General features: G+C 35.3%; 1 protein-coding gene across 1 annotated transcript in view; it reads right to left on the bottom strand.

Annotated features, from left to right (window-relative positions):
* Positions 1–26158, bottom strand: part of LOC149790493 (uncharacterized) — a 90538-nt gene extending 64380 nt beyond the window's left edge. Inside the window, exons 1-5 of the mRNA XM_089972539.1 lie at positions 23147–26158; positions 17660–17740; positions 16849–16987; positions 12002–12141; positions 1229–1468 (exon numbers count right to left, since the gene is read on the bottom strand). Of these exons, the coding sequence (XP_089828665.1) occupies positions 1229–1468; positions 12002–12141; positions 16849–16987; positions 17660–17740; positions 23147–25759 (3213 nt within the window). The 5' untranslated portion in view covers positions 25760–26158. The remainder of the gene's footprint in view (positions 1–1228; positions 1469–12001; positions 12142–16848; positions 16988–17659; positions 17741–23146) is intronic.
* Positions 26159–26791: the final 633 nt, after the last annotated feature.

Below are 26791 nucleotides of genomic sequence, written 5' to 3'. Positions count from 1 at the left end.
TTTCGAGGTCCCTCGGTAACTTGCACCTTATCGAGGAAGTGTATATGCTAGTCTTGCCGATCTTAAGTTACCAGCTTTGAAAACATGAGTACATGGGCATGACATGTACTGATGCTTCAAATAATCTCAAAAGGTGCAGAAATATTTTGGACTCAATCTTTACATGTGAATACCCCAATTCATGTTTGTAGTCCATTTATGTGTATAGTCCCAATTCATTTGTATAGCTCCAATTCATGTGGAGTTCCCCAATTCATGTGAATACCCCAATTCATGTGTATAGTCCCAATTCATTTGTATTATAAGTCCCAATTTATGTGTAGTTTCTCAATTCATGTGTAGTTCCCCAATTCATGTGTAGTTCCCCAATTCATGTGACATAGCTCCAATTCATGTGTAATTCTCCAGTTCATGTGTAGTTCCCCATTTCATATGTATAGCCCCAATTTATGTGTATAGTCTTTCATGCATATAGTCTCAGTTCGTGTGCATAGTCCCAATTCGTGTCACAATAGCCCCAATTGAAGTTAAAATTTTGAAAAGTAATATTTAAATTGAAATTCACATAAAAACAAGGGAAAATGGATATGTTTGAGAAACCACTACAAGCTGTGGATTCATGAAATATAATGCACTCATCCCTTCAGGACTTGTGCATACTTTTTCAGGTATCCACTGCTTGGACTGGTAACTCAATTACTTCAGTATGGTTTGATCAATTCTAAACATGTCACAAAACACTAAGATCTACCTCAGTCAGTAACCAAAAGCTGTCAAATTAGTGTCTTTTACGCAAGATTCCAATGGTTTGCTGCCCACTCTAAAGCCATAATATATTTGACGAGAGCATATGGACTTAGCAAGCCTGCCTGATTATAAAGTAACATTGTAAACTGATTATCTGACACCTTTGCCAATTTCACTATATAGGGGTGTACAAATTTAAATTGTCATAACTTCACTATCTCCTATTAGTATTTTAACACTAAACATGTTAAAATAAACAGTAATTATTGCCATCTTCATATAATGTGCATTGTTATACTCTCCTTAAGAGGGCCTCAAGGGAGAATGGTCCTTGACTAATGAGTCACCCTCTATAAATAAAGCATTATTATTATTATTATTATTATTATGAACTAAAAAATACTCTCTGATAAAATGCTAATCAGCAGACATGATTTTCTCAAATTTGGGGATTCATGAATTAACCAGGAGAATTTCTTACCTTCTGATGGGCTGTTATTTCACTCTGGCTGCGTACAATGGATGTTGTTGTGTCATGTGACAGATCTTGTGATAGGAAGTCAGGCCATGTGGAAGTGTGTGTAACACTCAAAGTACTGGTGGGACTGATTTGCGAATCCTGTCCAATCACACCACTGTCGGTACTGGTTATACTGGCACTGCTAAGGCGATTGCGACCTTTCCGTTCTTTTTCAAATGCAGTCTCCGGCAATGATTCATCCTGCATCAAAATAAAGAAAAAACCAATAGCCTTCATTTTCTATATTAAAGATGAAAAATATCTGCAACTGTATAGGTTGCTTGTAGAATGTAAAGAAAAAAATGTAGCTGATATGAGAAATGTCATCAAAAGCCATACGATGAAGGTATATTTACCATCATATTGTCACTTATAATGTGCATGTGTGAAGGTAAGTATCATACTGTTAACTGAAACATTTTGTTGATATTGATGTGATCAATTTTCATGGTTTCCTGAAAAATGACATGTCTATCAACTTATAATTTAATGGACTTATGAAGGAGTCCGATTGTTTCCATGTAAGGATCATCTTTTGCTGGGTCCTTATTTTCGTGGTTTTGAGGAGTCCGATTGTTTCCATGTAAGAATCATCTTTTGCTGGGTCCTTATTTTTGTGGTTTTGAGGAGTCTGATTGTTTCCATGTAAAGATTTTCTTTTGCTAGGTCCTTAAATTTTTGATTTTGTTAACTCTGGTAGTGCTGTGTTGTTTTGGGATGATCTCAAAACCAGTGCTGATTTGTTTCTAACTGCCCTGCTCTCTGTGTATGCTGAATTGTTTCAGAACAATGTACATTTTGGGCCAAATCCATTTAACAATTACAAGACTAGTATTCAAAACCAGATTGTTGTGAAATTGTATAAAGTGATGCATATATGCATGCAGATTGCAAACACTAAAAATGTCGATGAAACTGATGCATGTTCATGGTTACCATAGCAGCCAAATAGAGAAAATGGGTGGAAAAGTATTTTTTGACCAAACAAAATTGAATATAGTGTATACTTTGGTATCAAATGTAGTTATTCTGAATGTGTACATGGGCAGTTAATTTGTTTCTACATATCACATATCCTCAGTTCATTACTTTTAGGCCTATGCTAGATAATTAAAACTTTACTTTCAAACATGTCTCTACATTTCAGTATGGTACAATATTTAGATGGTGCAATATTTATGTAGTTATTATTCACAAATTTTCTCCATATAAACCATAATTATATTCACTTATATAGTTCACTGATAAGTAACAAATACTAATCATACTGAAAAATGATAAATAATTATAAATTTACTTTGGTTGCCATAGCGACCAAAAAGTAATGTTAGTGTTTGATTGGTTTAAAAGACTGTTTAAAATAATATTGTTGGCAGAATCTTTTAATCCAACTAAATACAGCATTCACTGTTCAAAGAACTCAATGTTATCATGTTGATTTAATTATGAAGGTAAAATAATAATTATCATAATGTAGAACAATTATATTTGTCATGTTTTACAATGAAGTCAAACTAACCGAAAACTAGTTATCTCATTTGAAAATTGTTGAAAGGCAGATGTCTTACAGATTTTTACATCTCAATAAGCAATTACTGTTGGTTGCAAGAATAAGTCTGATGAATACTCTATATCTCTATACATGTGACAAATGTAATAACAGACACAAAATCCATCTGCAGGTTTGTTATTGACTGCAGTGGACTTTCATCACATCATGTAAATGAAACAAATATAAATTTTTCTTTAAAAAAATACTGTTAAAAAAGTTAGGATTTCATACATCTAATTAATGACTTTTAGGTATGGGACAGCTGCAAGACTGCAACTACGTAACAGCCATCATATTGTATACATTAATGTCCACTGCTGACATCAGACTTTCCTGGGCAAATAAGTCGGTTTGAATATTTGTTTCACTGATGTTCTGTTACAGTGATGCAGAGCTGTGATGCTATCTCCCTGTTATTATTAGCACACAATTAATGATTGGCCTAGATTGGACATCTGTAGATGTCACTGCCCTGTGCCATAAAAATATGGTATCCTCACACCGAGCTAGGTGACGTTTGACCATAAATATATGGTTCCCGCTTACACAGCCAGGTGATGTTATCCATAAATATATGGTTCCCGCTTATACAGCCAGATGATGTTATCCATAAATATATGGTTCCCGCTTACACAGCCAGATGATGTTATCCATAAATATATGGTTCCCGCTTACACAGCCAGGTAATGTTATCTATAAATATATGGTTCCCGCTTACACAGCCAGGTGATGTTATCCATAAATATATGGTTCCCGCTTATACAGCCAGGTGATGTTATCCATAAATATATGGCTTCTGCACTACGAGGGTTAAGCAACCATTAAATTCATAAATATTAGTAGCCTTCAAAAAAGTCTGAATTTAAATTACACACTCCATCACTATAATGTCTCTCATTATAACATTTCATGTTATAAGGTGAGTATGATCATGGATCCCATTTGATTAAGTGGTAGCAAAATTATATGTATAATGTACCTCATTATAAGGCAGTCTCACTTGAAAGCAGTAAATTCTATTGGATCCGATGGGCAGTGTTACAATGAGGGCTTTGGTTGTTTAGGGTTTAACACCATTTCTCAGTACAAGATAGGCTATACATGGTGGCCAGTATAACTGTGGAGGAAGAACCTGGAAAAACCCACAGGAAGCTACTGGCAAGCTTTTTCACAAGCCCAAATAGGCAGAGCCAGAGACTTGAACCCAATGGCAGTGAGTGGTAAAGTCCAGCACTTTGGACCACTTGTCCACCCAGTGCTTCTATAATGTGGAATCACTCTACATGGAGAGGAAATGGAGAGTCTGGTAGGTTTTTACAAAATATCACTGAAAAACTACTGTACCTTTCTTCTGAATGCTTATGCTTTCAACAGGGGACAGTGACCTCAATTTAAGAGAAACTTTGATAGTTCTCCGTCACATATATTGTTTTCCATGTACATTTTGTATGTTAGGACAAATTATAAAAATGTCATAACATTTTACTTTAGATACAAGATTAGTGGCTTAAAAGCAAGAGGCCAAAGGTGGTTCAAGACAATTTTCTCGTTCTTACAAAAATGTAATATTAAATCTTGCCATGTAATCCAAGTAAATGGCAAGGTTTAATGTTCCTGATATACCTTGATGATTCCCATCACATTTGGTTACAATTGGTCAAAACTTCATATATTTCCTTAATTAATGACTGCAATTATACAATATACTGCAAGTGTATATAGCCAATGTACTGTACACTTGCAGCATATGATATACACCCAGTATACCATATACTGCTGGTGTATGTAGCCAATGTACTGTACACTTGCAGTGTATGATATACACTCAGTATACCATATAGTGCCAGTGCATATAGCCAATGTGCTGTGCACTTGCAGTGTATGATGTACACCCAGTATACCATAGTCAAACCTGTTCATACAGGACACTAGTGAGACATTCAAATCTACCCTTAATCAATATGTGTCATTTATACAAAGGTAAAATGATATGCAAATTTACTACAGCAATCCATAAGCACTGTATGTTATAAACAGGTGTTATTCACATAGAGGTCTACTGAGACAGGTGTTATTCACATAGAGGTCTACTTAGGTGTTATTCACATAGAGGCCTACTGAGACAGGTGTTATTCACATAGAGGTCTACTGAGACAGGTGTTATTCACATAGAGGTCTACTGAGACAGGTGTTATTCACATAGAGGTCTACTGAGACAGGTGTTATTCACATAGAGGTCTACTGAGACAGGTGTTATTCACACAGAGGTCTACTGAGACAAGTGTTATTCACATAGAGGTCTACTGAGACAGGTGTTATTCACATAGAGGTATACTGAGACAGGTGTTATTCACATAGAGGTATACTGAGACAGGTGTTATTCACTTAGAGGTCTACTGAGACAGGTTTAGCTGCATGTGATGACAGATCAAGATAAACTATACATGTATATCAAAAGGTTTGGTAACAACTCTCTGTACCATTTGGTACAAATAAATCCAGTACCTTCTGAAAGGAAGCTGTCATATTTCCTTGTTTTATTAAGTACACCTAAAGACTGATCAACCTCATTTATCACAATTAAAGGAGGCTTGATACCTTGTGCTGTCTATAAAATTTAGTTCAAGAGAAAATATCTTGACCACACTTTGTGAATGGTTTCTACATAGAGTATGAAGAGATGAAGATATTGGGGTCTGAAGGTCAAATATCAAGGTCACAGTAAGCATTTTAAGACAATTTTGGTTTCTGTACATTTAGTTAAGTTATACGCCAGATGCCTTGATAAAATCTCATAGAAGGCTTCACACAGGCAATAAAGAAAAACCACTTTAAGGTCAAAAGGACCAAAGTCTAGGCCATTCTGACAAAAATAGATAAATGTTTTATTTAAAATAACCTCAATTACACTCCAGATAATGGCACAAATCTCTAAAGAGGACTTGTTGATATGGGAAGGAAATGTGTTACATAGTTTTGGTTATATAACTGAAAGGTCAAGGTCACATTTGCTAAGCAGAGTTCTTAACTAGGTCTAATGTATATTTAATTTGTATTTGTTACTTTTTTTCTCCTCGATTATAGGCTATGTCTAATTGTATTATGGACCTGACCTTGTCCAAAAGTTCTCTGTGTACCTGATTAAGGACACTGCTGTTGTTTTTATTTTGTAAACAAATAATTCATAGTTCATTTTTCTCTAGGAATTTGGGCTAAATATTAAGATCATTATCAAAAAAGATGAACATGTTTATTTGGGTCTCAGTCTAGCATATTGGAATTCCTCTATGTAGAATCTTGTTGTACCTGATCCTTCCCATGTTCTTTATTATATTTTTAGTAATATATTTTATTTCTTTACAGCTTATAATTATTTTAGAAATGAACTTGGGACCTACATCATGGCTCAATTATTCTGTCATAGATATTTTAAAATAATCTTGTTTACTTGAAAAATTATTTGGAAACAATTGTATTGCTAATTGCTGATTATTTGGAAGACTGCTAGCATATCATCACACTTCAGGCCACTGGTACCTTAGTACATTCAAGACTAAAGGCATATCAACACCTTCAGTGCTGGATCCCATTTTGAACATCACTTGAATTTAATTAGAACTTTATTCATTAGGACTGGTGATATAAAGTTTAGACTATTTGGGATTTAATTCACAATACTGCAAGTTCTTTTTAAATTTTCTCTTTGTATTCTAGGGAAATAAATTATTTGTTGAAGTTTACAAAACATGCTGGCTTTGGTTCTTTTCTGTTACTTAGTTTAAGACCATAGAGTTGTAATACTCATCTATTTAAAAGTCCAGCTTGAAGTCTAGTTCCTTATTAATCTGTATTTTTTGTCTTATATTCATACTAAATTTAAGTTCCTCTGATCTGTAGTATTACTTGTGAACATTTCTACAGCAATATATACTTGCTTATAAGTCTAGTCCACCAGCAAACTGCAAAGACCCAGATCTGCCTTCACATAAAGCAATGAAAGATGCAGTTTTTAGGAGTAATGAGGACATAAACCCCATAGGCCATGATCTGGCAGATCAGGTTCTATGTTGCTGGAAGTTTGACTTGACTTATAATCAAGTAGATATGGTATATAGATGATGTAGAGAAGATACAAGTGAAAATAAGTTTGATTATATCTAACTATTGTAAATCTATGACTATGTTCTGTTTTACCCCTAGCTATAGATCGCAACCCTGACTATTATGTACGAAACACTTTTAACAAGAGATTGTTTCAAATTAAGAAGGAAAGACCTCTCCTAAGTAAAAAAAGTTTTTTTATTAAATAGATGAAGTTCTACAAGTAGTTAATTTAAAATTATTTGGAATTTCCTGACAACAGCAAACAAGGTTCTGTATCATATTTTGGGGACGACAGCTTTGTATTTGAGGATTTTATTGCATTCTTGATGGTTATACATGTACTGTGACTGCTAAATGTGTTTATATGTAAGTATAGCCAGTAAGACAGATATAAGCGACAGCAAATCTACCATTGCTAATTGTGTTTATATATAAGTGTAGCTAGTAAAACAGATGTAAGTGACGTCAAAGTACCATTGCTAATTGTATTTGTGAATAATTGTACCAGTACAGATATAAGCAACAGTAAAGTACCATGTTTTTACATATAAATATATTTATATGTAAAACAGATATAAGTGACAGGAAAACTACCATTAACATTTTCATATCCTCAAACACAAGACTGTTATCCACATTATGGGACAGTACCTTTTGAAAATATAATTCCTTTGGTGCCATGTCATAGTAAGGGCATTGACCTTTATGTAGCATCATAATTTGACAATTTTACTGCTGAACATTTTGACATTCGTTAAATGTATTTTTCTGAAAACTTTATCTTGAAAAGACTATTTATTCATGATAAGTACTGATAACTAGACTGTCAAGATGGCCACTGACAGTGTCTGCCATACTGGATTCTAAATGGCACAATTTCAATTCAGAAGCAACCAAACATAAGAAATCTTGTCAATGTGATTCTCCAATCAGGAATTGTGAGCAGCACCATTCAACCAACTACCGTATATACTCACTTATAAGATAAGTCCAAATACAAACTGCACAGTCCCAGATCTGCCACAGCATAATGCGCTTGCAGATATGGGTCTGTGAAGTTTATTAGGATTAATCAGCATAGTAAACATCATAGAGGCTGGATTGGCAGGTGCATTATGCTATTGCAGATTAGTATCTTTGATGTTTGCAGTTTGACTCAATTTATAAGTGAGTATACACCACTCCCTCGATAACTCGTGCACATCGGGGTCCAGAAACATCGACTGCACTATAAGCAAGGCGCGAGTTATCGAGGGACCTATAAAATAAGCCCAAAACCAAAAAAGTGATTGACGACATAACAGAAAAATAAGGGGGGGGTTAGGCAGATTATACTGTTGAATACTCACTTTATAATCGTTCTGAGATTAACTGTTAATAAATATCTCTTCATAACGGTGTACTTTATTATTTTCTCATAGGACAACATTAAAAATTTCAGGATAAATTACAGTATATTGAGGCGATCATCGAAAACATTATTCCACGTGGTTTCCGTTCGCTGAACATGTGTACCACTTCACACATTGTGTACTACGTCACTAATTTTTATGTTGAATTGGATACATTCTAGTTTTATTGTTTGATCCAAATTAGACGTTTTTTATATACAAAAGATCGACTCTTTTCAAGAAACAGTGTCGATTGAATGATAGATAGATAGATTTGAATGCGAGAGAACTAAAATGGAAAACAAAATAAAACAAGAGTTAATCAGTACTAACATATTTAATTGGTCTACAAATTTAAAACAACGTAAATTAGAACAAGTTAATACTTGCCGTTTGTGCCATGCTTGACAAATATCAATTCACTTTTTGAAAAAATCAGTTAATTTTGTGTGTGTGTGTGTGTTACTCCTTGGTTTCTCTGCCGCCGAGCAAAATCCCTCAGATTTCTCAACTGCATGAGCTTTATGTAGTCAACATTTTGGGTCTCCAGCCACCTTATGGCAATATCAAAATATCTGATTGCTTCCTGTGCAGAGGGGTGGGGGTGCAACATCTGTGTCTGCATCACTTTCAACACTTGTGTTACTCCAGTTAGAATCGTCTTCTGCTGCAAATTTGTTCGCTATAGAAATAATTATAGTTTCATCTGACATGTATTCGGCTGTAGGGCAATCATTGTCAGCACAAATCCATTCCTCCATATCATCAAGAGAAACGCCCATCTCAGGACCATGAGTCTGTACTAATTTCTCCCAAACAGCCTCGGCATTAATGACATCAGTTTCACTGAAACATTCGAAGTCACTATCATCGTCGTTGTCTCTGTTACTGTTTTGCTTTATGTCAATGGCAGCTCCAAGACCCTTAATCCAGCACCCGAGGTCTCTTGTAATCGATTTTTTTTTTTAATGCAACAAACACTTCCCCAAGCTGTTGATCAAAACAAAGCCGGCACGTACATGTAATTAGGTTCTCACAGAAGTACTCACAGGTTTCGATGTGACGGTTGACTGACTTTTCATGTTTTCAATGAACAGACTATGTTGTGATTATAATGTTTACACTGAAACGGAATTAAAGGATTAGAACGTGACTTTCACACAGGAAGATGTTTAATTGGTGTTTATTTCATTCTCTTTTGCCACCTGTTAACATCTACCAGAAGTTTTCATTGATCGCTATTTCACCAGACTGTTTATTTACAGTATAATGACAACTATTTATCATAAAAGCTTACATAATATATGATATCTTTAAACAGAGGTCTTGCTAGGATTTTCAAATTGGGTCTTTCTGCCTCTGAATTCAATCACTAAATATCAGTACATTTTCTCATTCAGCCGCCAAGTCAAAGCCTTTCAACTAGCCGCCTAGCTGTTGCATCATGTTCTTTTTTTTTTTTTAATGTACTCTTATAAAATAGCAACAGTACATCAAAGAGTCTTTCAGTCACTGAATTCTGTCATTGTAAATATCAGCACAGTAAACTGATCAACACATTTTCCCACAAAGCAGGTGGCTGAAACAGGACCGGCAAATCTTTGAATTTTCCTGCGCACCCATTACATACATACGAAGGACTCCCGCGTCAGTGATTTTCTGCATCCCAGATAAAAAATTGGCATCCAAATGCGCATAATTAAGTGTTTTTGAGATCTCTGAAATTAATTCTTCTCTAGAACTTGCAAATTTCAAAATATGGATTATATTTTTACGGGCATTAATCACCATTTTCGATTATAAAATGAGCAATGTATCAAGGTTTAATTTATCAATTCTTATCGTAATTTTTTTCATGTTCAGCATATTTTAAAGATATTTTAAATATATTTTCTCTGGAAAAAATCGGGAGCCAAGACGGATACCACGTTATAAGCGGGATTGCGAGTTATCCGGGCGTGAGTTATCAAGGGAGCAGTGCATATGGTATAAAATGGGATGAATATGCTATAAATTTTCATGGCAGTAGTTCATGAGGAGTACTCGTGTGTGTGTGTGTGTGTGTGTGTGTGTGTGTGTGTGTGTGTGTGTGTGTGTGTGTGTGTGTGTGTGTGTGTGTGTGTGTGTGTGTGTGTGTGTGTGTGTGTGTGTGTGTGTGTGTGTGTGTGTGTGTGTGTGTGTGTGTGTGTGTGTGTGTGTGTGTGTGTGTGTGTGTGTGTGTGTGTGTGTGTGTGTGTGTGTGTGTGTGTGTGTGTGTGTGTGTGTGTGTGTGTGTGTGTGTGTGTGTGTGTGTGTGTGTGTGTGTGTGTGTGTGTGTGTGTGTGTGTGTGTGTGTGTGTGTGTGTGTGTGTGTGTGTGTGTGTGTGTGTGTGTGTGTGTGTGTGTGTGTGTGTGTGTGTGTGTGTGTGTGTGTGTGTGTGTGTGTGTGTGTGTGTGTGTGTGTGTGTGTGTGTGTGTGTGTGTGTGTGTGTGTGTGTGTGTGTGTGTGTGTGTGTGTGTGTGTGTGTGTGTGTGTGTGTGTGTGTGTGTGTGTGTGTGTGTGTGTGTGTGTGTGTGTGTGTGTGTGTGTGTGTGTGTGTGTGTGTGTGTGTGTGTGTGTGTGTGTGTGTGTGTGTGTGTGTGTGTGTGTGTGTGTGTGTGTGTGTGTGTGTGTGTGTGTGTGTGTGTGTGTGTGTGTGTGTGTGTGTGTGTGTGTGTGTGTGTGTGTGTGTGTGTGTGTGTGTGTGTGTGTGTGTGTGTGTGTGTGTGTGTGTGTGCGCGAGCGATTTGGATTTTTAATATAGCTTTAACAATTTTTCATGCCTGCAGCATGGCAGTTTATAGTGACACCTGGCACTGGGGTATCATGCTGCAGACATATAGCATGATGTCCCACGCGGTCACATTATCCTTACACCAGGATGACAAGTCCTAACACTAACCTCTTAATGCTGAGCGCCTAAAAGGCAGCTGTCAGTACCATTTTTATGTCTTTGGAGCCAGTCCATAAGCATTTGGTCATAATCAGCAGAACTATAAAAACTACATTATTCAGACAGAGAGTAAATGGAAAGAAGGCATGATGAAAAGATGCCAACATACAGAGGAAAAACATATTCCATATATTGTGCTGTTTCCAATTAGGCTTGAACATCAGATATATTATCAAAATGAATTCATCTGATCTAAGGGTTCTGTTTTTAATTAAGATTTCCTATATTCAGTGGTTATAAAGAAATAATTGCACAGTAAACCCTGTCTTGAAAGTGCATACCTTTAGCATAAGAAAAGGTCTTCCAAAACAGGTTGTCCCTTAAAAGAAGTTTTCATTTTATTAATCATAACATATACATGTATGGACAATCTGGTCACAGATTGTTTCCCCCAAAAATGGTCTCTCAAGTATCGCACTGGATCTGTATTATTTAACATCATACTGTGCAATCATGTTTTTTTTTGTTGAAACTTTACGAAAACCTTTAACTTATGGATTTTAACATATTATTTAACTTGGGGCTCGTGAAATTCGAATGTATTTCATGCAAAGAGAAAAAATAAAAAAATAATCATGAAAGAAAAGGACTTCATGGTGAAGAAGCATTTCTTGCCCTAGAAATAATTAGGATTTCACAGTCAACATGCAATTACTGTCCTAGAAATAAATAGGACTTCACAGTCCACAAACTGTCCTAGATGTTGCTAACTTGCCTCATCATCATCTTCATGTAGCTCTTCAAGACTTGGAGAGCTGTCATGATGTGTGAAGCTGTTGTCAATTGTTGCGTTTCCAAGGAAACTTAAAATCTCTTCACGACTAGAGGATGCAAAACTGCGATGATGACGTAGACCTAGCAAATAAAAAAAAGTCAAATGCAGATGCATTAGCTTCTTTACCTTTATGCTATGTAAATCAATACTGGCTTTAAAACAAAAACAAAGGCAGTAATATACATGTAGCCAAGAACCGAGATATCTTGAACGTGTCTGAATAAGTCCTAAAACCAAAAATTAGCTGATCAATAAAATAAGTTCTAAAATTTATTAGTGAAAATTACCACTTTTCATGGGGCACCAATTTCCATGGATTTTGTGGTTGATGCAAAACACTGACGTAAAGACCCAATAAACAATGATGTTTCCATGACAACAGTATGATCCTTCCCAAGTCCATAAATTAAAGGACCAATGAATTTTTTTACTGTTTTCAAAGAAAGGAAATGATACCCATGAAAATACAATGTATTTAACAGTATACACTTGCTTAAAAGTTAAATTTAACTGCAAACTACAAAGACCAAAGATCTGCCAGCAAATTATGTGCTGGCAGATCAGGGTCTATGCAATTTGTTTCTAGTAGTAAGGAGAACAAAAAACACTGATCCTTATTATCTGATTGCAAATCAAGGTCTATGCTGCTTGCAGTTAGATTGACTTCTATGCAAGTATATATGGTAATTTGCAGTTAATTATGACTTGCAATGTTTTGATATTCAGCAAATTTTCTGGTTTGAGCAAATGGGATATGAAATATGCAGCCAAATTTGTCTTGAACTATCTGTACTAAGCAATCACATGTTCTATACTGTTGCATTCCATGGGTCTTCTCAAGTGATTTTTTTAAAGAAATAAACCCACATTAAGTAGTCATGAGGTTTAAGATTTCTCTGGGATGTCCACTGAAGTAACAAGTTTGACTAACTGTAACTAACAACTATTTTGTCCTGCAATGACTTTATAAGACTATGTAACATCACATATTGCCAATTATCAGTAAAGTAAGATCAGGTGTTCTTGATTTTATTCTTCTGGTAGAGTGTTTTATTTTAACATCTTCAACCTGCTCTGGTTTCTAACCACTTACTTGCTTTTCAATTGATAATTTGGAAACTGTGCAGAACATTCTAACATCACAAATCAAGTCTGCCTTACCATACTATATACTGATTAAATCCTGTCAGGTGGAGACTTTGAACATGCTTTTTTCCCCATTTGAAACCCAGTTGCAGGCTACAGTCAAAATATTACTTTCTTTTATTTCAAAATCAGAGTTTGCAAAGTATTTACAAAATGCTTTGCACAAGTGCAAACAGTTTGCAAGTGTCCCTTTTGGGCAATAAAGGAATTGCAAATAGTTACTTTGTAATGCAAATCTTTTGCAAATACCATTTGCAGCTATTTTTTTCTTTTGTAAAGCTTTTGCAAATATGTACTTATGAAAATAATTCCAGGTAAATCAATTAATTAGACTTGTTGTTGTTGTTGTGGGGTTTAATGCCATTTTTCAACACATGATAGGCTATGCATGGCGGCCAGTATTAATGGTGGAGGAGAAACCTGGGAAAACCCTGGGAAGAACCACGGACCCACAAGAAGCTACAGGTAAGCTTTCTCACATACCCACATTGGCCGAATCCTAGACTCGAACCCACGCAGAAAGAGGTGAGATGGCAGTGATCCTTAACAGAGAGCGCTTTAGACTACTCGACCACTCGGGGCACCTAATTAGACTTGGCTACATTACTCTAGAAAAGGTTATACCAACAAGAACATAACATTTTTCACTGCAATTATTTTGCAAACACATAATTTGACCTTTGTAGAGATCCACATGTTTGATGATATGGCATTCTAAACCCTATGGCTACTCTGATCAATGAAAAGGAAAATGGGATCAAATAATTATTGTGCTATAAGATGAAATGTACTATGCTATCTAATTTTCATGGGGAAAACACATTCAGTTCATCAATGTATGAATAATATTTGTATCATTTTAAAATAAATCAATGAATAAATATCAGAATCATGTGTTCAAAATGCAGAAGTAAGATGACATAAATCAAATATATGCTATACTATAGTACAGGTTTTGGTGCCTCCTGATTGTTTAGGAGTCAAGGTGGCTCCATGGTCTGCATGCCAGATTAGCAACCCAAAGGATGCAGGTTTGAATCCTACCACTGGATCAAATTAGGATCTGCTACCATGGTGCATCATTGAGCAAAGCACTTTACTAAAACTGCCTCAGTACTAAACAGCCAACTTGTGTCACTCTGCCTTAAACACCAAAACCAATCCAAACCAGACTTTGTAATTATTTATGTATTTTATTTTACCACACATTTCTTTTGTTTTGTAATAATGTACAAAATCTAAGGTTTTAAAAGAAATCATCCAATAACAATTTATTTCTGGATGGTGACAAATTAATAAACAATAAGACATGTCAATGGCAAAATTTAGAATGGATGTTTCATAATTTAGGCAGTCAAACATACTCTCTGTATCCAGTGAACTTAAAATGATAGTTGTTTTCCCAGCTTTCAGTGGTTTCTAAAATTATGCAATGCATACAAATGTCCCAGGATTAACTATTGACAATAGATTTGTGAACAGACTATTTATTTGGATTAACTATTGACAATAGATTCGTGAATAGACTATTTATTTGGATTAACTATTGACAATAGATTTGTGAATAAACTATTTATTACAAGCCAAATTACAATGACCATTGGAATCAAAAAGATAACTACACTGTTTTCAAATATAGTACAAAGTGTATCAGATGTCATGAAAATGGAATCTGCCGGAGTACATGTCTTTCTTTATGCATATCACTTTTTCTTGTTTCATTTCATATTAAATTCTCAATTAATAACCTGTTTTTAGTGTGGTGATTCAAAGCAACCATAGTATCTCCAATAAAACAGAGCTAATGTGGTGATTCAATGCAGTGGCTCCATTATGTTTGCAAAGAATAAGGTTAATATTGGTGATTCAAAGCAGTGGCTTCCAAATGATCTCCACTAAATTTAGAGCTACTGTGTTGATTCAAAGCAATTACTAAGGTACCATAATATCTCCCATAAAATAGTGCTAATGTGGTGATTCAAAGCAGTGGCTACAATATTTCCACTAAAATTAGGGCAATTGTGGTCATTCAAAGCAGTGGCTACCATAGTAACTCCACTAAAATTAGGGCTAATGTGATTCAAAGCAGTGGCTACCATAGTAACTCCACTAAAATTAGGGCTAATGTGATTCAAAGCAGTGGCTACCATAGTAACTCCACTAAAATTAGGGCTAATGTGGTGATATATGTTGGAGGAAGAAATACAGTTCTACAGGGATTCAGCTACTGGCAAACTTTCTCACATACCCACATTATCATCCATGCCTGAGACTCTAACACATGCAGATAGAGGAGAGATCCAGTAGCTAATTTTAGTTACATATCCAAATTAATCTGTACATGACAAGCAAGTGTGCATGTCTGATTATACGGTACTGATCTCAACAGTTACATATTCAAATTAATCTGTATGTGACAAGCAATTATGCATGTCTGATTATATGGTATCAATCTCAACAGTTACATATCCAAAATAATCTCTATGTGACAAGCAAGTGTGCATGTCTGATTATACGGCATCAATCTCAACAGTTACATATCCAAATTAATATTTACATGACAAGCAAGTAAGCAATCTCAATAGTTACCAAATAATCAGCTAGGGGCCAAGTCCCTGCAGGCAGGGATGAACCTCATGCATGCATACATGTGTCTTTTCATGATAAATGTGTACATACATACATACATACATACATACATACATACATACATACATACATACATACATACATACATACATACATACATACATACATACATACATACATACATACATACATACATACATATATATATTTTTCAGTTATGACCCAGAAGCCAAGTCATTGAAAAGGGGGATACACTCCTAGGTCAATATCAGTGTACAGAGTTATGGAGTGGATATCATTATAGTTTCCATAATTGTTGTTGTTGTGGGGTTTAACGCCATGTTTCAGCACATGATAGGCTATGTATGGCGGCCAGTATTAATGGTGGAGGAAGAACCAGGGAAAACCCCAGAAAGAACCACCGACCCTCGAGAAGCTACTGGCAAGCTATCTCATATATCCACATTGGCCGAATCTGAGACTCAAACCTACGCAGACAGAGGTGAGATGGCAGTGATCCGTAATGGAGAGCGCTTTAGACCACTCGGCCACTCGGGGCCCCTCCATAATTAACCAAGGGGCTAAATTCTCAAGGTAATGTACAGACCCTCTGACCAGTAACAGCTGCAGTTATAAAACTGTCTTTCTATGATCAGTATATAAGTGTTTCTGGTTATAGGGTGAGTTACATCAATGGTTTCTGTTGTGATGTAGCGACCGCAACATTATATCCCCTGAGTATGATACAGGGGTGCATTTCAATCCCTATATGACATGTGCTGAAATCAACCTCATCCACCCTTGCTCTACAACCAGTGGCTAGATCAAAAGTTTAAAATCATTGTGCACATCCACATTCCACACCCAATTAAATCCCTAGGAATGGAGTCTCTGTATTGAGCCATGTTGTTGTGTGACAATACTAATGCATGCATGCACACATTACATGTACATTATTACCTAATTCTATTCTTAGAAAAACACATGGATAAGAAGAATAACAACATCAAGGTCAAGGTTGTTGTCAGTGTTTTGCATGGCTGTAAAAGTACCTGTAGAGAGGTGTGATGGCAAGTTTTCTAACCCTGTAAAGGGATCACTCTTGTAGGGTCTCTCTTTACGCTCCCTTCGTTTCTGTACGGCTTCTGCTGTGGCATTACAGGCATCTGATGTGGATCTCAACACTGGACTCTGAGTAAATAAACAGCATCATATTTAGATTTATGAATGACTCAACATCATGTCAGAAACAGTGTATTATGCACACTGTGGCATTACAGGCATCTGATGTGGATCTCAACACTGGACTCTGAGTAAATAAACAGCATCATATTTAGATTTATGAATGACTCAACATCGTGTCAGAAACAGTGTATTATGCACACTGTGGCATTACAGGCATCTGATGTGGATCTCAACACTGGACTCTGAGTAAATAAACAGCATCATATTTAGATTTATGAAAGACTCAACATCATGCCAGAAACAGTGTATTATGCACACTGTGGCATAACCTCCTCTATGAATGGTGTCAAGTCTAAATTGTTAAAGACAAACGATAAGCAAACTTATTTTGATTGAATGCTAAATTTATATGATCTACTTCTTACACCTTTACTTACACTATTCACAGGTAAACATCTGAAATGAGTAGTAGAACTTGATTATAGAAATTCATCTTCATGAATTTAGGAAACATTCAGCTGTTTTGTATGATATGTGTAAGTATATTTTTGTTCAAATTGATGATGGAGAGAGAGATTTTCTGTGAGAGACACTAGCAACATTACCTGTTCACAGGTAAACATTTTTTTTGTTCAGTCTAAATGTATATGTGATAAAGATAGAGAAAGAGACACTCACCACATTATCCCGTGACCCTTTCATGCTGAATTTTCTGTCTTCATATTCGTAATCATCGAACTCTTGGAATTTGTCGACATTCTGAAAAATTAAGTTTTTCTGTTTTGTACTTCCTTTATAACACATATCTAAATCGCTTACCTATTTACAGATTTTTTATTGGGTGAGGAGTTTTACAGTTTTCAAGCTACAATTGTGGGCAACTTCTCAACCCTTGATGCATTATCCAGAGCCCAAGATGGATGCATATGAGACACTATCTCCTTATGCCCATTACATTTATATATGGTTACTGAGTGGGGATCTTAACAGTTACCACGTAATGATCCTGGAGAAAGTCTTCAACCCCTGGGGCATAACTTATGGTTCGTATTAGATGTCTGACTCATTTCATCTCCTTCAAACTTATACATGTACAAGATAAAAAAGTGGTGGTCTCAACAGTTTTCAAGTGATGACCCATGGTCAAGACAGCCCGCTTTGTACTGACACTGTATATGGCATGATGATGCCTGTGATGCCATGATTGTTAGCGGTTTTTAAGGAAATTTTACTGCTGAAAATGCAAATTTTTCTGACCTATAAACAGTGATTTTAGTTTACTGTCAACTTAACTTTTAATGGTCTTTAGAATCACATGATGGATGTAAATATAACATATAGTTTGCCTGAAGTATGTTTGTTCATTAAGGACTTCATTACATTGAAATTCAAAGTTACTTTTCCATATGAATAGTATTTACTGTGACCAGAAGTTTCCAACCCCAGGTCACAACTCAAACCAGGGTCATGAGAACATTCTGGAGGTGCATGGCGGGTCACCATAATTTATTCTTTTTCCAATGCTAATTGAAAAATTATCCATTATATAAGTTGGCATTGGATAGGGATATCAAGCCAAAAGGTCAGTCTTTGCCAAGTTTCTGCCCTTAAATTCTGATCCCTTAGGTGGTCATATTGGATGTAAGATTGGCACAATTTTCATCTGAGACAGAACCAGACATTATAAGAAGTTTTTTGATGAAAACCCATTGAGAAGATGTGGTAAAAGCACATGCTGAAAAATGGCATTAAACCCTACAACAACAACAACAGCAACAACAACAACAACAACAACAACAACATCAACAACAACAACATTACCAAGATTTTCAAGATGACCATTATGTCAGCAGTACTGGATGCAATATCAGCACCATTTTCAACCAACTAGATTTCTTCTGGTGAAAATATCATGTTGATGTGTCTTTCCATTTAGAAGGAGGAGTCCAAACAAGATGGCTGCCAAGGTGGCCATATTGGTTGTCAGATTGGCACCATTTCATTAGGTCCAACTAGGCATCATCATGAAAACTCGATATCAATATGCCAATCCATTAAAGAGGAGAAGCAATAACAAAATTGTCAAAATGGTTGCAAAGGTGGCCATAATGGAGATTAAATTGGCAACATTTTCATGTGGGGAGAAACTAGATATCACATGGAAATCCATGCTGGTATTACCATCAGATTAGGCACAGTAGCAATAACAAGATTTTCAAGATGGCCACTGTGGTGGCCACATTGGATGTCTGACTGGCACAATTTCACTTTTAGGAGCAACCTGACATGGAATGAATGTTTATGTACAGATTTAATGCAATCCTCCAAGTGATAACAAACATTTGATAATGAATGGAAGGATCACAGAAAACAGGCCATTGCTTAACTCTACTGGTCTATGGACAGAAAAGCTAATGAATGGAATAATCACAGAAAACAGGCAATTGCTTAACTCTAAAGGTCTATGGCCTATGTCCTTAACTCTACTGGTCTGTGACCTGTAGCCTTCACTCTACTGGTATATGGCCTATGGCCTTAATGCTATTGGTCTATGGCCTTAACTCTATTGGTCTATGGCCTTAACTATATTGGTCTATGGCCTATAGCCTTAACTCTACTGGTCTATGTCCTGTAGCCTTAACTCTACTGGTCTATGGTATATAGCCTTAACTCTACTGGTCTATGACCTATAGCCTTAACTCTACTGGTATATGGCCTATGGCCTTAACCATATTGGTATATGGCCTTAGCTATATTGGTCTATGGCCTATAGCCTTAACTCTACTGGTCTATGGACTCTGGCCTTAACTCTACTGGTCTATGTTCTATAGCCTTAACTCTACTGGTCTATGGCCTATAGCCTTAACTCTACTGGTCTATGGACTCTGGCCTTAACTCTACTGGTCTATGGTCTATAGCCTTAACTCTACTGGTCTATGTTCTATAGCCTTAAATCTTCTGTTCTATGGCCTATAGTCTTAACTCTACTGGTCTATAGCATATGGCCTTAACTCTACTGTTCTATGGCCTATAGCCTTAACTCTACTGGTCTATGGCATATCCTTAACTCTACTGGTCTATGGCCTATACTTAACTCTACTGGTCTATGGCCTATACTTAACTTTACTGGTCTATGGCCTATAGCCTTAACTCTACCAGTCTATGGCCTCTGGCCTTAAATCTTCTGTTCTATGGCCTATAGTTTTAACTCTACTGGTCTATGGTCTATAGCCTTAACTCTACTGGTCTATGGCCTATGGCCTTAACTCTATTGGTCTATGGCCTATAGCCTTAACTCTAATGGTCTATGGCCAGAACAGCTAAAGAAGAAAAAACTGCAATATAAATTGAGTTCATTAATATTTATAGTAAATACATACTTGCTGGTATTTCGTTTTTTTAAATAAAACAATACAATTACCATGATCCCTCTCTAAAATAATCAAATTCCCCTACTGAATATCTTGGCTTGAGCAAAACTGTTTCATGAATTTTGTTAGATAAATTGATCAAAAGAACCCAGGCCAATCTTGTACATCTTGGAAATAAGTACATTTATTTTATTTTACCTGTGAGAATAACACATAGCCATATTAACATGAGACCAGCCAATCCCAGTGACCTTCATCTCTGAACTTTGAACCAGTCCATTCCTGTGTTACACTAGCATGTGCCATCTCTGATATAAATCTGTGTAAAGAACTAGATGATATAGACCCTTTATAATGCTCTCAAAAATTTACAAAAAAGGCTAAAGAGCATTTCAAGCTGTGACCTTGACCTTTGGCCCATAAATCCTCCATAAATCCTGGTGAATCTAGTTCAAAGTGGGTTTTTTCCAAAATACTTTACCAAACAAGCTAAAGTGTTTATTTCCCCTCCAAAATACTTTACCAAAATAAGCCAATGTGACCATGACCTTTGACCTTTTTATCTCAACATCAGTATTAATATTTTTCCTGACAGACATATTGATGATATCTGATGGAAATTAATCCATGACAACAGTAGATAGTACAGACAGATCCAAAGACTTTACCCACTCATCACCCACCAACAATTTAAATAATTGCTCCCTGTGGCCTTGCCCTTTGAGTCTTCAATTTCTGGGGGTTTTGCTTCTACTTGATTAATGTGGACAATATTCTGACATGATGTTGAGTCATTAATAACTGTCCTTTAAAAACTTCATCCAACAGGTTGACTTGTGATAGATGGATGGATGGATGTTGGACAGACATTGTGACTGCTATGTTTTTTGTTTGAGACATTCATTTCTGGCACAAAAAAATGGGACCATGATTCCTTTCATTTTCATGAACAAGAGACAAGTCCATGTTAAAACAGTGCTCTGTTTATGCTAGTTTCTATATGGCCTATTTTTGTACCAGAAATTCTCTTTTTGTTTGTTTAACAGTATCAGAAATACAAAATAAAATCATAGGCACTTTTTTCTGATCCAGATGTTTTTATATTTTGTGATTCAAATGAAGCACAAGGACGTAATTCAATCCTATTCAGTTACTTCAAATAATGTGCACATCGTGTTTGTTTACATGCTGACACCTCTGTCTGCATGGGTTTGAGTTTCGGAATCAGATAATGTGGGTATGTGAGAAAGGTTGCCAGTAGCTTCTGGTGGGTCGGTGGTTTTTACTGGGGTTTCCCCAGGTTCTTCCTCCACCATTAATACTGGCCACCATGCATAGCCTATCATTTGCTTGAAAATGGCATTAAACCCCACAACAACAACAACAACAACTACATGATGACATCATAGGGACATCCTTTTCCCCACTGATATCAGAAAATGAACCCGAATACATGCATATTAGAAGAATAAATGTTGCAATACTGAATAAATGAAACAATACTGTATGTCTCCTTATCAACCAACTGCTGGTTTAAACTGCCATCTACTTTTTTAGTTGGACTACCTTTGAAACACTGTAACATAATATTTTATACTGTTGCACAAAGCCAGTTTATATTCTGAGATGGCTTTTCAAAAGGTCATGAAATGGTTGCATAAGCAAGTACATGTGCACTACTCATGTAATTTAAAGCCAAACTTTCCTACAAATTAACCCATGAAAAAATCTAGTAGTTTAATGCCAAATTTTCATACAGATTAACTTTTACAAATGAATCAATTTCATATGTAATAATCAATTAATCAAATGCAAAATTTTCACATGGGTTAATTTTTATTCTGCTGAACCAATTTACATGTAAAAATCAATTATTTTAATGAAAAATATGTAAAAAAATCAATTAATTTCATGCAAAATATGTAAAAATCAATTAATTTCATGCAAAACCTTTATACAAATGAACCAATTTGCATGCAAGAATCAGTTAATTTAATGCAAATTCTTTATACAAATGAACCAATTTACATGTAAAAATCAATTAATTAAATGCAATTTTTTTGTTCAAATGAACCAATTTACATGCAAAATCAACTAATTTAATACAAAAGTTCTATACAAATTAACCCCATTACATTTAAAAATCAACTAATTTAATGCAAAATTTTTATTCAATTGAACCAATTTACATGTAAAAATCAAGTAATTTAATCCAAAATTTTCATAAACGTTAACCTTAACATATAAAAATTAGGTAATTTAATAAAAAAATTTCATTCAAAATTGACCAATTTACATGTAAAAATCAAGTAATTTAATACAAAATTTTAATAAAAACTAACCATTTTACATGTAAAAATCAAGTAATTTGATGCTAAATTTTCATACATGATAGCACGTTTGCATGGAAAAATCAAGTAATTAAATGCTAAAGTTTCATAAAAGAGAACTATTTTTTTAACGTAAAAATCAAGTCATCTGATATAAAATTTCCATACAAATTAAACCTTTTAAATGTAAAAACCAAGTAACTCAGTCACAAATTTTCATACACATTAACCATTTACACATAAAAAGTAAAGTAATTAAAATGCCCATTTTTCATACAAATTAACCCTTTTATGCATAAAAATTAACTTAGTCAAATTAACCCATTACATGTAAAATTATAATTTAATACCAACTTTGCATATAAATAAAACTTTTCAGACAAAATAAATCAAGTAATTTATTGTCAAGTTATTATATATATGATCCCATTAACATGTAAAAGAAACTGAAAGCTTTTACTAACCTCGGTATTTAGACTGTCAGGGATTGACTGAATACTGCTTGTAGTTGACTCTGCTCTCGCAAGAAAGAACACCTCTGAGCCATCATCTTCCGACATAGAGGAGTTACTCCCCCTATACTCTTTCTTATTATGCATCAATGACGAGTTATTTCCCTTACATGGGTCACTACAGTTAACTGTTCCTTGTTTTTGACTAGCACTAGAACTGGAATAAGTATGTTCATTCATCTGTGTCTGAATATCCATAGATTTTTGAATGGAAGAATTTTCACAAGTTTTAGCATTGTTTACACTTTTATTCTTCTCTTTTTTTTTACCAATTCCAATTGAAACGACTGAAAGAAATTTCTTTTTAATGCTATCTGAGTGTTTTTCATGCTTTTGACTTGTACAATTTTCTGACTTGAATTTTAATGCATTTTTTGAGATTGGCAAGGATTTTTCTGCTGATTCAGCAAATGATGTATTTATGTCTACTAGATCAGTCTCATGCCTTCCAGCTGATGAATCTGTTTCTATTAAATCAGTCTCATGCCTTCCAACTGATGAATCTGTTTCTATTAAATCAGTCTCATGCCTTCCAACTGATGAATCTGTTTCTATTAAATCAGTCTCTTGCCTTCCAACTGATGAATCTGTTTCTATTAAATCAGTCTCTTGCCTTCCAACTGATGAATCTGTTTCTATTAAATCAGTCTCTTGTCTTCCAACTGATGAATCTGTTTCTATTAAATCAGTCTCTTGCCTTGTGAATGGTGTATCTGTTTCTATTAAATCAGTCTCTTGTCTTCCAAATGATGAATCTGTTTCTATTAAATCAGTCTCTTGTCTTCCAACTGATGAATCTGTTTCTATTAAATCAGTCTCTTGCCTTTCTTCTGTGCCTAAAGAAAATCCATCACTTGTTTTATTTTCTGCATCAAGATTAAAATGTCGTTTAGAGAAAACTGAATCAGTTTCTTTGGTATTCTCTCTGATAATTTGTTTTGGTGATGAAATTATTGCACTGTTGTCATTTACACTTTCTTCTGTGAATCTATTAAATTCCTCCAGTTTGCTATTTTGTGTCATTTTTGATGATGGTTTAAACAATGTCTTGTTTTCATTACCTAACAATTCATCATTTTCATTTTGTTGAGAATACGCTGTTTGTTTTGGGTTTTTTGAGGAATCCACAAGCTGCAGCCTTTGATTTGCTTTACTATGAAACCCTGAGGTGTGCGGTTGCACAAATTCATGAGCTGAGTTACCATTTGCTTTTTCCATATTTTCCTTATTTGCCTCCTCTGAAATATGTTTCAGAGAATATTCAAAATCAAAAACTAAGTTAGAAATTTCATTTTTCAATGTTGCAGGGGACTTGGGGTTTAACACTGTGGTATCTGAACAGCTCTTCAAGAGCTTCTGTCGTCTCTGCCTTTTAAACTCATCAAATGATGGAATACAGTTTCGACCCATGACACTTGGTGGATGTAAACTCTCTTTGTAAATGTCAAGGGAACTATCAGCTCCAATTGCCAAAGAATACCTCCTTGAAGAAGTTTTCAAAGCTGAGTTTCTATGAGAGTTTATTTCCTTGTTCCTATTTTTGGCTGAATTAGCAGATGAAATATCTGAGGTAGGATTATTTTCACTACAGTTTTCATCTCTTGTCAAATGTGTCCTTGCTTGATCTAAATTACTAGTTCCCCTTGCTAAATTCAATGATTTCACATTTTCAGAATCATTTTTTCCTTCATGATCAAATGTAAGTGTGAGGTCTAAATTAGAGACAGATTTTTTCATTCCCAAACTGTACCCAATACTGTGCCTGTGTAACAAATCTTTGTGATTTTCTAGATTTTTTCGAAAGAGATCTGAATTCATTAACAAATCCACTCGAGGAGAAACTTGTATCCGCTTCATATTCCTTCGACTTGTGGAAGATGATTTTGAATGTGGAATAGGAGGTAAACCTGGGGTATAAGACCTTGATTTTGACAGGTTAATATTTTCCTCAATTGACCTTTCATGGTCTTCCCTGCCTACCATTCCAAGGCTTGTTTGGCATCTTTCATTCTCTAAAAGTGCTGTCTCTCTTACAAGAGCTTTGTCAACAGCTTTAGCATTGTCTCCTAAGGATCTTGCTTTGGCAAATACTTTTCTCTTTGATGGAGTTCTTGTCAAATTGACCCTATTTTCCCCAGTAGCATCCATTGTGGTATCACCATTTCCATCACTGTAGGATTTTACATCTGATGATGTACTGCTGTTTGGTTTTGTCAATGTCTGATCATGAACTGGTTCTTCAGAAACATAACTAACATCATTTCTTTTCAAATCCTCTTCTTCTGAAAATGTGGACTTATCTCTCTTCACCAGTGTTTCACTTGCGATCAAAGAATCTATTTTACAAGATGTTATTTCGACATCTGCCATATCAAAAGAACTATGCAAACCAGTCAAAATGCCTGTAATGCTCTTCCTTCTTTGAGCAACATGAGACTGCATATTTTCTTTCTCTTTATTGTCACAATGACTGTGCCTCTCTTGTTCACTTTCATTACCCTTACACAGAACACTGGAATCAGCCATAGAATCAGTCTGAGACTGGTTCCATTTACCTGGATCCATTCTCAGATTTGAGTATAATGTTTATAAATCTAACATTTACTTAATATTCATAAGGCAAATGTTGATAAAGATCTAAACATTTAAAAACAACTGGGGGGTGTGGTGGGGTGGCAGGGAATAAAAAATTTACCATCTTCCACCATTTACCAAGACTGTCCATGCTGGAGAGAAAGATTCATCCATGTTGAAAAATAATAACCAGAAATCATCCATAACTGCACTGACAGATCCTGAATATCGAGAAGTTTAAAAACTAAAATCTGTATTATTTTCCACAAAATGCAACAGAAAACATTGTCTGGTATCCACTTCTCTTTTCTGTCAAGTCTTCTCTTTGAAGATCATGCCTTGTTGTAAAGTATGCAATCCACAATCAATCATGAAGCAACTCATCTCCATTATTTGCCCATATAATTAATTCTGTCATCTGGTCTTCTGCAAAATGTAAATAATAAAAAAATATTCAAATATGTATGTAAAACTGATTACACAAATACATTTGCTTTACATAAAACAAAAAAGGAATACTAAAATTCAACCCTGTAGAACAGCAAAAAACCCAACCCCACCAAGAAAAGATAGTAAATACTTGTCCCAGCATACTGTGGTGAGGTTACATAATGCATATAATGATGAAATTTGACCAGGATCTTCGTGACAGGGTTGGCTGAGTTTACTGGGCAAACATGGAATTTAGAAACCATGTTTTGTTGCTCTTTTTCCAAAGCAATTATAGTGAAAGTATATAAATGGGGAAAATATTTATGTGACCCTGACGTTTTGCAACAAAACCTTGACTCTGATTCATGGGAGACAAGCATAAGAATGTCAACTCTTTTTTATAACTTCCAACAGCATCAAGGATATAAAGTATAAACAAAAGAAACAAGATAATATCTTCTTGTGACAATATACACCTATACCAAACAGCTAATAAGTTATAGAGCAAAAGGTAAAATGTTCCTGAAACTTAACCTTGTGAAATGTGACCTCGACCTTGAAGATAGAATCCCCATTTGTGATACATACCTT

This window comes from Sinohyriopsis cumingii, chromosome 10 (genome assembly GCF_028554795.1).
Source record: "Sinohyriopsis cumingii isolate HCF-2022 chromosome 10, ASM2855479v2, whole genome shotgun sequence".
In the NCBI taxonomy this organism is placed as follows: domain Eukaryota; kingdom Metazoa; phylum Mollusca; class Bivalvia; order Unionida; family Unionidae; genus Sinohyriopsis; species Sinohyriopsis cumingii.
This window is presented reverse-complemented; position numbering and strand designations above follow the sequence as displayed.